The sequence below is a fragment of the Callithrix jacchus genome, chromosome 14, assembly GCF_049354715.1.
Source record: "Callithrix jacchus isolate 240 chromosome 14, calJac240_pri, whole genome shotgun sequence".
Taxonomy (NCBI): domain Eukaryota; kingdom Metazoa; phylum Chordata; class Mammalia; order Primates; family Cebidae; genus Callithrix; species Callithrix jacchus.
In genome coordinates, this window is record NC_133515.1 from 94,425,874 (window position 1) to 94,439,389 (window position 13,516).

At 39.2% G+C, this 13,516-nt stretch overlaps 1 protein-coding gene across 8 annotated transcripts in view; it reads left to right on the plus strand.

Annotated features, from left to right (window-relative positions):
* The window catches only part of LDAH (lipid droplet associated hydrolase), a 154,846-nt gene that overhangs the window by 39,160 nt on the left and 102,170 nt on the right, over positions 1 to 13,516 (plus strand). For 7 of the 8 annotated variants that reach the window (XM_035273111.2, XM_035273110.3, XM_035273107.3 and 4 more), the window contains exon 4: positions 5,267 to 5,436. In XM_035273111.2, coding sequence (XP_035129002.1) covers positions 5,267 to 5,436 — 170 coding nt within the window. Of the gene's footprint in view, positions 1 to 5,266; positions 5,437 to 8,254; positions 10,186 to 13,516 lie in introns of those variants that run through there. The other variant, XM_035273114.3, reaches the window with a different exon arrangement.

Here is a 13,516-nt window from a genome sequence, read left to right on the forward strand (position 1 = left end):
ACACTTTATAATAAAAAGTAGCACACGTTTTATGCTTTTTGCTTTTGTTTTTTGCTAAGTCTATAACATTATGTTCTCCTTGCTGAATCTCTCTCCTGTTTCCTGCTAAGGACTGTAGGTTGAGGTCCTTAGCAGATAATTGGTTTTAGTCAAGTGGGAAGCATAATTTGATGACTGTGGTTTTTACATCTGTTGGAGAACAATAATTAAAAATTATTTTATAAGACATATGCTTGGGGCATATGTTTACAAATTTTAAAATTTGTTTTCTAAACAAGATAGCAGGGTTAAATAGAATGATTATCTCCCATCCCCCTCACTCTGATGCATACTTTTAGAGCTAACAGAGTTGTAGCAGAGTTTAGTTACAAGGAGCTTACAGAATACTTAGGGAGGGAGCTGGCAATCAATGAGCGTGTATTCTCACTTTAGCTTAGTAACCTTGGGACAGATGTGAAAGGAAGGCGTTTTGGATCGATGAACTAGGTAAGCATACAGAATTAGGGACCACAGTTCTCCCTGAGCCAATTCACTGATATTTAGTAAGAACCCAGAAAATCCTTGGGGGCTTCTGTTAATTTATTTAAAAAAAATTTTAAAACCATAGAAAAACACAGTTATGTAACAGTCAAAGATTCTATTACTCACAATTGACAGTTAACATTGCCATAATTACATAAATGTTTTTGTTAACAAAATAAGTGAAATAAAACAATATAGAAAAAGTTTTGTTCTTTGTATCCCATCTCTGATTCTATCATGAATTTAGAGTAAGTGCTTCATGTCTCTTTTTATATTTTTAGTTATATATATTTATATACATGTATATATACGGTGAATAGCATATAATTTTTTTGTGTATTTAAAAAAAATTCCTAAGGAGGAAACTGTATTTTCTTTTTTTAATTTCTTCTAAAAAAAAAAAAAAGGATAAATGTGCAGCATGTGCAGGTTCGTTACATAGGTATACATGTGCCATGGTGGTTTGCTGCACCTATTGACCGGTCGTTCTCTAGTTCCCTTCCCTCACCCCCACCCCCCAATGCCCTGGTGTGTAGTGTTACCCTCTCTGTGTCCGTGTATTCTCAATGTTCAACTCCCACCTTAGAATGAGAACATGCTTCACTAGGAAACTGTAGTTTCATCTTGATCAATGAATTCTTTAAAATATGAAATACTATGTTTAGTCTTTGATTTTTTTACATGTAAGTTGAAGTTATTAAGATGCAGCTTTGGAGTAATGATGGGGGCAAGATGGAAGAGTTTAGTAGCTGAGCAAATTCGGGTGTAAGAAGTAGTTACTGTCTGCAGACTCAGTCGTACCAAAGGCATATGTAGTGCCAATCTCCAGTCTTGTCTGCTCTGTGGTCAGAGATGACCTATAAATACTGCTTGTATGAAAATAAACAGTTGAAAATATGCATTTATAGTCAGTATATAGCCATTTATATATAGGAATTGTAGTTAAATAGATAAATTTAAACTGTTTTGCTTGGATTCAGATACATAAACATATATACATTTATAGTAATGTGCATGTAGTATAGAATATCTTCTAGTTATTTATCTTTGGTAGAATGGGAAAAGGTGCAGTACTTTTTATGAATCTAAGGGTCATTACCCTTGTATTGTGATCTAATAAACTCTGTTCTTTCCTCAAGCAAATGCTTGAGATACTTAACTTTAGCATTTAATAATTGTGTTTTTATCTATGTGTGTTTCCTCTTAGTAGATTATGATCTCCTCAAAGGCAAAGGTAGTATATTTTATTTATTTCTGTGCTTTCAATAATACCAAGGGCCAACTAGTCACTGTTTTCTGTTAGACTAGTCAATTTAGTTCGTGTAAAATGAAGAAAATAATCATCATCAGATTTATCTGTGTTCTGAGGCTGTAAGGGAATTAAAAACTGAAAGCAATTTTAATAACTGCTTAATAAGTTTAACAACTGGATCAGCAAATTTGAACGATTAGGCAAAAAGTAATGTGAAATACTGATATTAATTTCTCTACTATTTCAGGGCAAGTTGTGTGTATCTTTTGAAATAAACTCTAGAACTGATAGATGAGCTGTGACGTGATATCTAATAGAGATGGGTCTGAGAAATAGGCTCAGGTTCCAAGAGGAAATTCTCAGTACGATTCTTAGGACTATTTGTTGTTAATGATATGGTGGATTGAATTGGATTGTAAATCACCAATTCGGGTAGTTCTCAATTTAGAAAGAGATTATGCTGCAAATGTGCTTCATTGATTATAACTTGGAGTATATTTTCCTTATAGAAAGAATGGTACAAATGATTTCCATATTAGCATTCTTCTGGTTTTGATACAATTGAATGTATTTTTTCTACATTTTATGAAGAGTAAATTAATAATTACTAGCATTTTTTCATAATACGTTACTATTAAAATAACAGGAATGAAAATATATATTCATGTATATGTTCTTTTAACTTTTCATTTTTTGCTAGTAAAATAATATCTAGAATTTTATTTACTAGTAAAATTTAAAAAGATAGTCTGGGAGTGGTGAATCACGCCTATAATCCCAGCACTTTGGGAAGCCGAGGCAGGTGGATCACCTGACGTCAGGAATTTGAGACCAGCCTGGCCAACATGGTGAAACCCTGTCTCTACAAAAATTCACTGGACCTGGTGTGTACGCCTGTAATCCCAGCTACTTGGGAGTCTGAGGCATGAAAATTGCTTGAACCCAGGAGGTGGAGGTTGCAGTGAGCCGAAATTGTGCCACTGTACTCCAACCTCGGCAACAGATGAGACTCTGTCTCAAAAAATAAATATATAAGATAAAAAATAAATTTAAAAAGATAGCATGTTTAAATTTTCTATCATTGTTTATTTTTAGAAAGTACTTTCCCCATTACTCTTACCACTTCTGCAAACACTAACAAGTAGTGTGTTCTTGGAAAGCTACTGAGTAGTTCCCAAAGTTAAAACCAGATCTACCTCTGAAATATTCTGATTTATAATGTCCTTTAAAGTTTATCTGAAATATAATGTTTTAGGACCTCATTTATGGTGTCAATGAATTTTTAGAATATTTAGCTCATTTTCTTTCTCTTTGCTCTAACCATGTAAATGTTCTTGGCATATATTTGGAGGAGGACTTAAATAACAGGAATTGAAATGATGGCAGTCACAGCTTTTATTTATCTGTTTATGCCAGATATTTAAACAGAAGCCATTATTATCTCTATTTGTGTATGAGGAAACTGAAGCCTAGGTTAAAGGATTTGCTCAAGTCACACAGTTAGGGAGATTCTGACCTGAGATTTAAACCCAGATTTATCTCATCTCCAGAGCCTGCGTTCTTTGTACTGCACCTACTGTCCCAACAAAAGGAAGACTTAGACATTTCCAAATGCTGCATATTTTGAAAATAACTTGGATGCAAATATTAATATTATTGTGTTTTTTTCATATCGAAGAATGATATAACTTTTGGGTAGAGTGATTAGAGAAGCAGGGTATAAACTATTCAAACTTAAGTATAATATTTTATGCATAAAAAGGTGGATTTGGAGCCATTAGAAGTCCTACCCAAGTCAGGTTCCAGATTCTCTCTCTTCTCATTCTGTTTCATGCTGAACTTTCTTGTTAAATGGAGAAAAAGAGTGAGAGCAGAACATGTTTTCCTGGGAGATTAATAGTACTGTGCAAATAGGGAAGTAAGCCTCATTGAGTCAATAGAACGCTTTCAATAACTGTATGCTGGACTTCGGACTTCAGGGAGCACTGGTAAGCAAGACCTGAATTGTAAACTAGGAGTGAATTAGGAGTAGTATAGTGAGATAAATAAACAGGGATGTTGTGGAAACTGAAAGAAGAGCTACTTTACTCCTCATGTAATGAATTATAAAAAGGTCTCTCAAAGGAGATAATGCTTGTTTCAAGTTTGTAGGATGAATAGGACTCAGACCAAAAGGGGAGATGAGCAAAAAAAAAAAAAAAAAAAACCAAAACCATGTACAAACGAAACGGAAGAGTAGTTTTTCAGAGTTTGGGGTGCCTTTTGAATGAGCCATACTGATTATAATTCCCATCAATGCCTTGCAAGTCGTGAGAGCAAGAAATTCAATGTTCAGTCATTCAAATTTTAGGAAGCAGTTGACTGTCTTGTGATATTTTGAAATATTATACCCTGTCAATGGTTGTGTATATGTTCATAGGGAAAAACTATTCAAATTTTCTACCCTCATAGATTATCAGAGCAGCGAGCATCCTCAGAGACCATCTAGTCAGTTCCACTTTTCATTCAGCAATAACATTTGCTGTCTACTAGTCACAGGACACAGGTGAAAAGATGGATGGACCTTGCCTTCAAGGAACTCACAGCCTAAGAGAGGAAATAAACATACAAACAGACAATATACAAGTTTAATAAAGTGCTATAATAAAAGAATCAGGTACTGTTTAGGCACAAAAATCTCATTAATTTTTTTGAGGATTAGCTAGGTAAAGTTTTAATTAGATCTTGAAGAATCTAGAAAAGCAGTTCATTTGTGACAGGAAGGGAGGATATTTCAGGTCAGGAGTGTGTTGGTTGTTTAAAAGATACAGTTTTGAACATTTCTACTTAAGTTTTTCAGTCTGGGTTCTTTAAACAAATAAACAAAGATTATCTCAAATAATTAAGCCATGTCATGGACTTTTTTAGTTGTCTATTAATAATATAAGTTCGCCTAAGCATCTGGTTCTCAATGTGTGTTGCTGGGACCAGTGCATCAATATCTCCTGGAAACTTGGAAATGCAACCTCTCAGGCCCCAACCTAGACCTACTGAAACAGAAACTCTAGGGTGTAGAGCCCAGCAATCTGTTTTCACAAGCCTTCAAGGAATTCTTATGCATGCTCAAGTTTGAGAATCACTGGCCTAAGCTAACAGTAATACATGGAATCATTGAAAGTTCATGGACTTTGAGGATTTGGAGACCTGAATTTGAATCTCACCTCTCCCACTTAATAAGTTTGTGACTGCTAATCTGTCAACTATTATCTATGAGCATTGAGATTTTTACCTATCACACGTAGGTGATAATGTTTCTTCCCAGATTGTTGTGAAAATTGGTTAATATGAGTGTCTAATATTATAACTGGCACACTGTAGGCTTTTGATAAATATATCAAAAGCCTACAGTGTGCCAGTTTTAATATAAACGACTTTTATAATTATTATCTTTTTCTTGATATTTTTTCAGTGATTACTTACTGAATGAAAACATTCTCATGTTTTTTCTTACAGATTCAAATGCTCAAGAAATTAAGGACATCTATGGCCTGAATGGACAAATAGAGCACAAACTAGCTTTCCTGAGAACTCATGTGCCAAAGGACATGAAGCTTGTGCTCATTGGCCATTCAATAGGCAGCTATTTCACTCTTCAGATGCTGAAGCGAGTCCCTGATCTCCCAGTAAGTAGGCCTCCAGAGGTAACTGTGGGTGCTTGACTGTGTGGCTGCACAAATCCTCCTCACCTTTCCTGTGCTCTTTTGTCTCTGGTTTAGTTGATGAATAAAATAGGGAGAGGGATATTTGGTTGCTGCCTTTACTCTTATCTCCATATTACCATGGGCTTATGTGAATATCTGTTCATAATGTTTCCAAGAATAATGCCTGGGGAGACAGGAAGCTTCTGAAAGAATGTTTTTCATTCTAGGGTTATCTGGAGTTCTTAAGTTACATATTACTTGCTGTTTTTTATCAAGAAATATTTAGGAATAGTCACTAGGTAAGACCTAAACAAGAATCTGTCTTTTATGGGAGGGTGTTTTATAAATATTCTTGCCTTCTCTCAGAAGGAAGAAATGTGTCATCATCATCACTGATAGACAAACAGCTGTCTTTATGGAACACTACGTCTTTATTAAGTCATAAATCCAGGTCCTTATCTGTTCTGTATCTTGGAAGCCTTTTTGAGACACACATTCACAAATACTCACAAATATTTATTGGGTACCACTCTGTGCCAGATGCTGAGTGAGGCACTAGAGACACAAAGACCTATTTAAAGTGCCCAGGAAAGCAACTGAACTATAAGAGATATAAAGCAAAACAAAAACTTGTACTTTCACTAACATATACCATTGAAATAACTTACTGAATGGATGCAGTTCACAAGATAATTCATTTCTCTATTCAACAAAAGTATATTAAGCCCTTTGCAGGTGTCAGATCCTGTGCTATGTTTTGAGGACATCCCAGCCAGTAAGAGAGTCTTTGAAATAGGAGAGCATGGAGTCTGAGGAGACAGTCTAACCAATAGATGTGATACCTGCTGCCCTGTTTAAGTTCAGGTGGTGTGGGAGCATGGAGTGCTGTTAAACCCAGTAATCTGAAGCCAAGATAGGACATGATCCCTTTGTGGCTGCTTTGTGCTAGGATTTTGACTGTTTCTCACTCCATGGGATAAAAGACCTTCAGGGGGGTCTCACAGCTCACTAAGTGTTCGCTCCTTTTCTCGCCAGCTTGACCTGCTTGCTTCTTACTCATAATTGTCCTTGGGAAATGTACAACTATAGCTTCCCTTGCTGTGGTTTTTAATACCAAATGGAGGTTTTAAATTTTCTTTTATTGGGTATAAGAAAACATATTTTTCATTTCTAAGTGTGAATTCAATACATTCAAGGTTGTATTCCATTCACTGTATTATCGTCTACTCTGTTGGATTTCTTCCCTAAATAAGATATCTTAATTAGAATGCAGGCTTTATTTTTGCTTTTAGCCTTTTCCACAGCTTCTAATCTCTTTTGTGCCTTTGAAGCCTCCTCTATTACTGTGTCATGTGGTTGCCATCTTTATGGTGTCCAGCAGCCCTGCCTCTTAGTGGTTCCACTTCTGCAGTTGCTGTGAGTTCTGGCACTAGAACCAGGACACCTAGGTTCCAGTATTTATTGTCATTTTTTTTTTTTAGTCTTGTCTGATCTTAGACAAATTATTGAGTCTCCACCTCAGTTTTGAGTCTCAACCTCAGTTTCCTCATTTGTAAAATGGAGATAATAATATGTTCTTCAAAGGATTTTTGTAAAGAATTATGTAAAGTATTAAGTATGACATCTGGAACTTTAAAGTTCCAAATAAGTATTAGCTATTATTATTATTATTATTATTATTAGGGAATAACTCTACAGTCATTGTCTCAGTCATTAGGTTAACTACCATATTAGGTAGCTACTGCTGTGTATCAAATTGCCCCAAAACTTAGCAGTGTAAAGCCATACACATTTCTTCACTCATAGTTTCTGGTCAGAAGTCTGGCCACAGCTCAGCTGGGTTCTCTGCTTCAGGGACTCTCCCAAGATTTTAACCAACATGTCTTCCAGGACTGCAATCTTATCTGAAGGCTTTAGTTGAGACAGATCTGCATCCAGGCTCACTCCTGTGGCGACTGGCAGGATCCTGTTGCTTGAGAGTTGTTGGACAGAGGGTCATCATTCAGTGGTGGCAGTTGGGTAGAGGCCACCTTCCTTAACATGTCAATCTGTCTAGCTTGCTTTCTTAGAGCAAGCCTGGAAGAAGATCCAAGGAGACAGCCTTCTAGCAGATGAAAGTCACAGGCTGTAATCCAGTTACAAAGTGACATCCCATCACATTTCCTGTATTCTTGTTTGAATCAAGTCACCAGGTCCAGCCCGCACTCAAGAGAAGAGAATTACACAAGGGCATGAATACTAGGAAGTAAAGGGCATTGGGAGCTGTGTCAGAGCTGCATACCCCACCACTCTAAAATTAGAATTTCACTGTGTGTTGTGCAGTCAAGCACATGGGCATGGGATGTACAGAAATGAAAGTACTGCATTTATTTTCACTTGGTCCTGTCAAAGAAAAATGTAGCAAACTGACATGAAATATAATTATTTGTTGTTAGTTGTTCCAGGTGTCCTAAATGCTTTAAAAACATTAAAAAGGATACTTACATATTTGAAATAATAGCATTACTATTCTGTAAGCATAGAGAAGAACACGCTCATTTCTGAGCTTCTCCCAGGCTAGTATTAATCACAGATCTGTTTTGGTTTTTGCATTTGCTCCAGATCTACTCTGCATGTGATGTGTAGTTTCTCTTTTGTGTATTTGAAAATGATTGTTCAACACGTTGTCTTGAACCCTTCTCTCTTTTGGGCTCATATTCACAATGTCTTTTGGGAAAGAAGTAGAATGCATCCCAAGGTTAATGTGCTTTCTTACAGCTTTTTCAGCGTCATAACTTTCTAATTATTGTCCTGCCTTCAGGTGTCCTTGCTCTTGCAGGAACAGTGGTGAAAAGGAGAAACAAAGATGGAACATGAGCTTAACCTACTTTATTTGTGGAGACGTAACTGAAACTGATTATAGAGTTTTCAGAAAGACATGTGAAGCTGTGTTTTATCTTCTTAAAAAGGGTGTAGGCTAGAAAATAATGTGTGCAATAAATTGTCCAAAAGGTCACTTATTTTGGGGGATGGTGGGAGCAGTGAACATCTGCATGATTTTTAAATTATTATTCAGAAGCATTATCTGGTTTCAATTAACTACATTGTTGAAATTCCCCACCCCATCCCCAGCCCTCATTAAACACCTGGGTCAGTGAATATTAGTGGTGTGATCCCAGCCAAAGTGTCGAAATTTCAGTGTCTCTGGGCTGTGCTAAGACACCAGAGTGCCTGCATGCCTGAAGTTAGCATGACATGCTCCATTTAAGATGCATTTGACAAATAAGTTTGTGTAAGCCAGAATGTTACAATCCTTAATCATTTTGCCAAAAATAAGTTAGCTATTATGTTTTATAACATATGAAGTGTGATAATAAGAAACTTGTGTTTCCATCTCTTCTGTTATTTTTACTGGAATATTTGACTCGTAAGATTTTGAGGACATATGTGTAGTTTAGTAGCTAGCTGGTTTATTTAGTTTTATTTTGGTTCAGCTCTTTACAATATTTTCATAACTAATTATAGACAACTTGGTCTTAAATAATTTTAAGACACTTATTGTATATGTCAGATATGTTGTCTGACCTGTATTTTAATATACTAAAAAAATGTCCATTTAAAAAAAATCTGATATTTAAAATTATTTATCTAAACAAATTCCATACATAGAATTAGAGATATTCTTCATATATTTTGAAAGTAATGCTCAATATAGGGAATTTAAGGAGAAACTTGAGCAAATAGGTAATTGGAAGACTGTTAAATAATAACTATCATGACTTATAATAATAAACATAATTGTTTTTAGAGTTATAGGATCTTAGAACTGAGATAGGCTTTAGAGACAATCTGACCCCATCTTTCATTTTATCAATGGAAAGTGAGAGAAAGGTCTCTTGCCAGGATTCAGCCTTGGTTCTGAATCTGGGGTGGGGTATACTGGTATTAGCTGTGAGTATAAAAAGAATCTCAGAAGGTATCGATGGGTATCGATGGCTCCTTCAGCCTGTGGATGATCGCAGTCTGCGTGTCCTGCAGTGCATCTAACTGCTAGGTTTGTGTGGCTCATTGTGTTGGTGCTTCAGGATACGAAACCCCTGAAAGCTCTAACAATTTCAGGGTTGTATGTTGGCGTGAAGGGAGACTAATACAGAGGGAGAAAAGTAGTCATCTTATCCCCACTATCTAGAATCTTCTTTCTCTTATCATCAACCCTCTATATGTTAAAAATGTGTCACCTGATTTTGCCAGTAAATCTTTTCCATAAAGTTCAGTTCAGTGATTCTGCACTGAGTCTTGGGGTGAACTTCAAGTAATATAACTTTAATTCTCCTCCAATAATTTATATAACCTTTAATGATAACATGCCCTCCTCTTCCAGGCATATCAGATCCTTCATAAACTTAATTTTTTAAATTATTTGGCCTTCATGTTTTCTTTGTGTGGTTGGCAAAAATGTCTTCTCTCTGAATGAAATTTCCAGAATACTTATAAAGTCACTCCTTTAAGGACCTGTTTTTTCCAACCGGATAAAAATTTGTCTAAAATATATTATTTGTTTATCTGCCTTCTTCAGCAATACGAATTGACTATGGAGGAATTTTTCTGTAGTTATTTCAGGGCAGTGGTAATAACACCATTATTTGAATAGTGTTGTGCCAGAATAAAATGTAATGAAAAGGAATGTGCCTGTATCCTGAAATGTCTTAAGTGATCATGTTTCTTCATTAAAAAAAATGGTTCCTGTGTGTCTATTTTAGTTTTTCTATCTCCCCTCTCAGTGTTAAGTACCCCTTCTTTTCCCTACTTCTAATTTATTGCTACTGATTTGCTATGGGCAGAGAAAACTGATAACCACATTATCATCTTTTTCAATATGAATGAACAGGTCCTAAATAAAGATAAATGAGTAAAATTGACAGCATTAAACGTGTGGGTATTGTTATCACTCATAGCCTTTTTTCTCTTACTTCTTTTGAGATCCTCAAAAAGGATGCTTTAGGGCACTTTAAAACTCAAAATTTTAGAGACTCAAATGCAACTACAGCTGAGAATCTTTCAAAACTTTACTAAAAGAATTAGAATAGCATGTTAATCATGTATATGTTGATTCAGGAATATACCTTATCCATACTAGGGAAAAATAGCTTCAATGTTCTCTAACAATGAGATTATTGAGACTGTAGTTTACTTACACTGTTCTGCTGAAACTTCATGTCTGCTGTCAAAGTTAGACATGCTTGTAAGAAGTATTCATATAATGTCACTCACTGTGTTCAACAGTTGAGATAATCTAGAGGGGGGGAGAAGAATAGGAAATAACTCATTTGTCATAGTAAATTTTGTCAGAGTCCTGTCCCTCGATTAAGTGACAAGACATGAAATGCAAAATGAGGCAGTACTCTAAGGCTCTGAATATTTTGTGGAGAGAGGTGTCTTCTACCTTGGAAGCTCAGAAAAAGCTTCCTGGAAGAGCTTCAGGGCCACTGAAGGAGTTGTGTCTGGAAGTAGAGGATTTGATATGGTGGCATGACGGGGGGTGGTTACTGTGCACTCTAAGCAAGGGGACAGCATGAAGAGAAAGAGTTTTTATCACTGGGCACAGAGAGAGGGCAGTAGGTGTGGGACTGGGTTGCAGCAGAGTGTGCCTGGAGGGATCAGTCAAGACGTGAGATTCCAGGTCAATAGAGATAGATGACAAGCTGGGCTAGGGAGTGTGGAGTCATTTTCTGGACAGCAGAAAGCCATGAAGGATCTCTGATGATAGCAGTCATGCATCAGATAAATGAATCTCTCCAAGAAAAGGAAAATGAGAGGGAGAGAGAAAAAGTGCTGTATGAAAAGTGAACATCTAGGTGACAGGAAAGTTTACTAGTCCAAGCAAGAAATAATAAAGACAGTGTAAGGGATAAAGTTGCCCAGGGATATTGTTGAGAAAAGAGAGAGGTCATAGATGTATATTGAGATTATTACTTTATTTGCCATAAAGGGGTGTTACAGGATCGTTGAAGTGTTGCTTTTCTGCTGGAAACCTGTGGCTGGTGGTACCTTTGCCTGAGTTTTGCTTGGGCCCACTGGGCTCATTGACCCCACTCTGCCTGACAGGCTACACTCAGCTCATGCTGATGACCTGGATCCCATGCCTCCAAGGGAGACTAGGGTTGGGCGTGGAGTGATGGGTTGCATATGAGCGAGCGTGAGGTCTGACCACTGCACAGTCAGATATGCTGCTGTGAGGCAGGCAACTCCAGGTGCCAGCATAGGTACCAGCTTTCTGCAAGGCTGTGGCTGGACCAGGCGCACCGCAGGCAGCTTCCCCAGCTGGCACTAGGGAATGCGGCGGCACCCAGAAGCTTAGAGATGCCAGGAACCACAGGGCCCCAAAGAGGGAGTCACAGCTGTGGCTAGGGAAACTCCCAAGTCTGGGCTTCCTGAAGAGCTGCAGCTTTTCTCTCCTTCTCTTCACCCGCAACATGGCAAGCAGTGGGCATGTTTCAGTCCTGTTTGTGTAACAGAAACTCTTTTAGCCTCACCATTTGTCAAGTCCTGCGTTCTTGTCCTGTGACCAGGAAGAATAAGGTATGAAGACAAGTGGAGGGTGAGCAAGACATAGAGGAGCTTTAATTAAGCAATAGAACAGCTCAGAGAAGACTTGCAGTGGACAGCTCCTCTCTAGCCAGGGTGTCCCAATGAGTGGTCAGCTCCGAGCAGAGAGGGTAGCTGCTCTCTGCAGCTGTTCAGCCTGACAAGTATTTAGCTCTCAGCAGAGACAGCAGCTCCTCTCTGAGGCTGGTCATCCCATCCTGCAGCTCTTGGCAAAGAACTAGAATAGGTGGCTCCTCTCTACAGGTAGGTTTTCCCTTTCTCTGCCTCTCTTGGCAGAGATTGTAGCTCCGTTCTGCAGCAGGTCGTCCCTTTGTCTCTCTGTCCTCTGCTCTGCTCTGGCTGAGCCCAGGTCTTTGATGGGCCTCAGAGGGAAGGAAGTGACCATTAATTCATCCATGGGCAGCCATGAGTGGGTCCAGAAAGAGCACCACAAGTCCCCCATCCTGGTACATGGGACTAGCAGCCTGCCCCCTTGCCTTCAGGCCCTCTGTGGCCTGAAGGTAGTGCTTCGTCAGGGATGCTTCCCCTTCTGCCCAATAGCCCATCTGCCTCCTGCCAGCATCCCTGGTGCCCAGGTTGCTCATACCAGCAGGCATCTGCAGGCCAGTGCTGAGCTACTCTCAGCACCCTCCCTTGACCTCCCCCACATGCTTATCAGTACCTGAAGTCCAGAGAGGGCTGAGGTAGCAGGGAGCTGGCATGTTATTGCTGCCTCAAGTGTGCACACACCTGGTTGGGCTATGACAGTGCCCAGGCTCGACCTCAACTCTACTCCAAAATCAGAGCAGGTACCAGGAGCAGGGAGAGGCCAGGCAGGAGCAGGCTTCTCCAAGCCTTTAAAGGCAAGGGGAGGACAGAGAGTCTTGGGTCCAAAGCCCTGACTTGGGCTTCTGCCTGCTCCTGGCTCTAGTGGCTTTGTGGAGCATGAAGCCCAGCTGCACCTGCTCATAGCCTGGGGCAGGGGCTCCAGGTCCTCGCTGGGCCTAGGCCAGTGTCAGGACAAGGGCAACATCACAAGCTCCCCCAATGGCCCTGGCATTCAGGGGCAGCTAGGAGCTCCCCCTTGCCCAGATTGTGGCCCTACCAAATGCACACCTCCAGGAGTGGATTGCAGGCCCTGGCCTGGCCATCAGGAGTGTCAGGCCTGGTGGTCACCCTGATGCAGGGCAGACCCTGGGGACAGAGCCCCGGGTGGCCCTGTGCAGAGCCTCATCCCAAGGCACAGGGACCCTGCACCACTGGCTGGTCTCCAAAGCGGGCGTTGCAGTAAGCTCCCTCAGGGAAATGGGGCCGCTGCCATCAGGAAGAGGAGGAGAAGGAGGAGGAGGAAGTCAGAAAGAGGCAGAAGGTATAATAATTTTCTAAACTATTGGCTGTAATCTGTTCGTGGATCCCCAAATCACTTCAGTGGGTTGCAACCAATGGATCAGTCAAGACAGAGTGGACTGCACTATAATAACACAACAAAGTTGTGGCT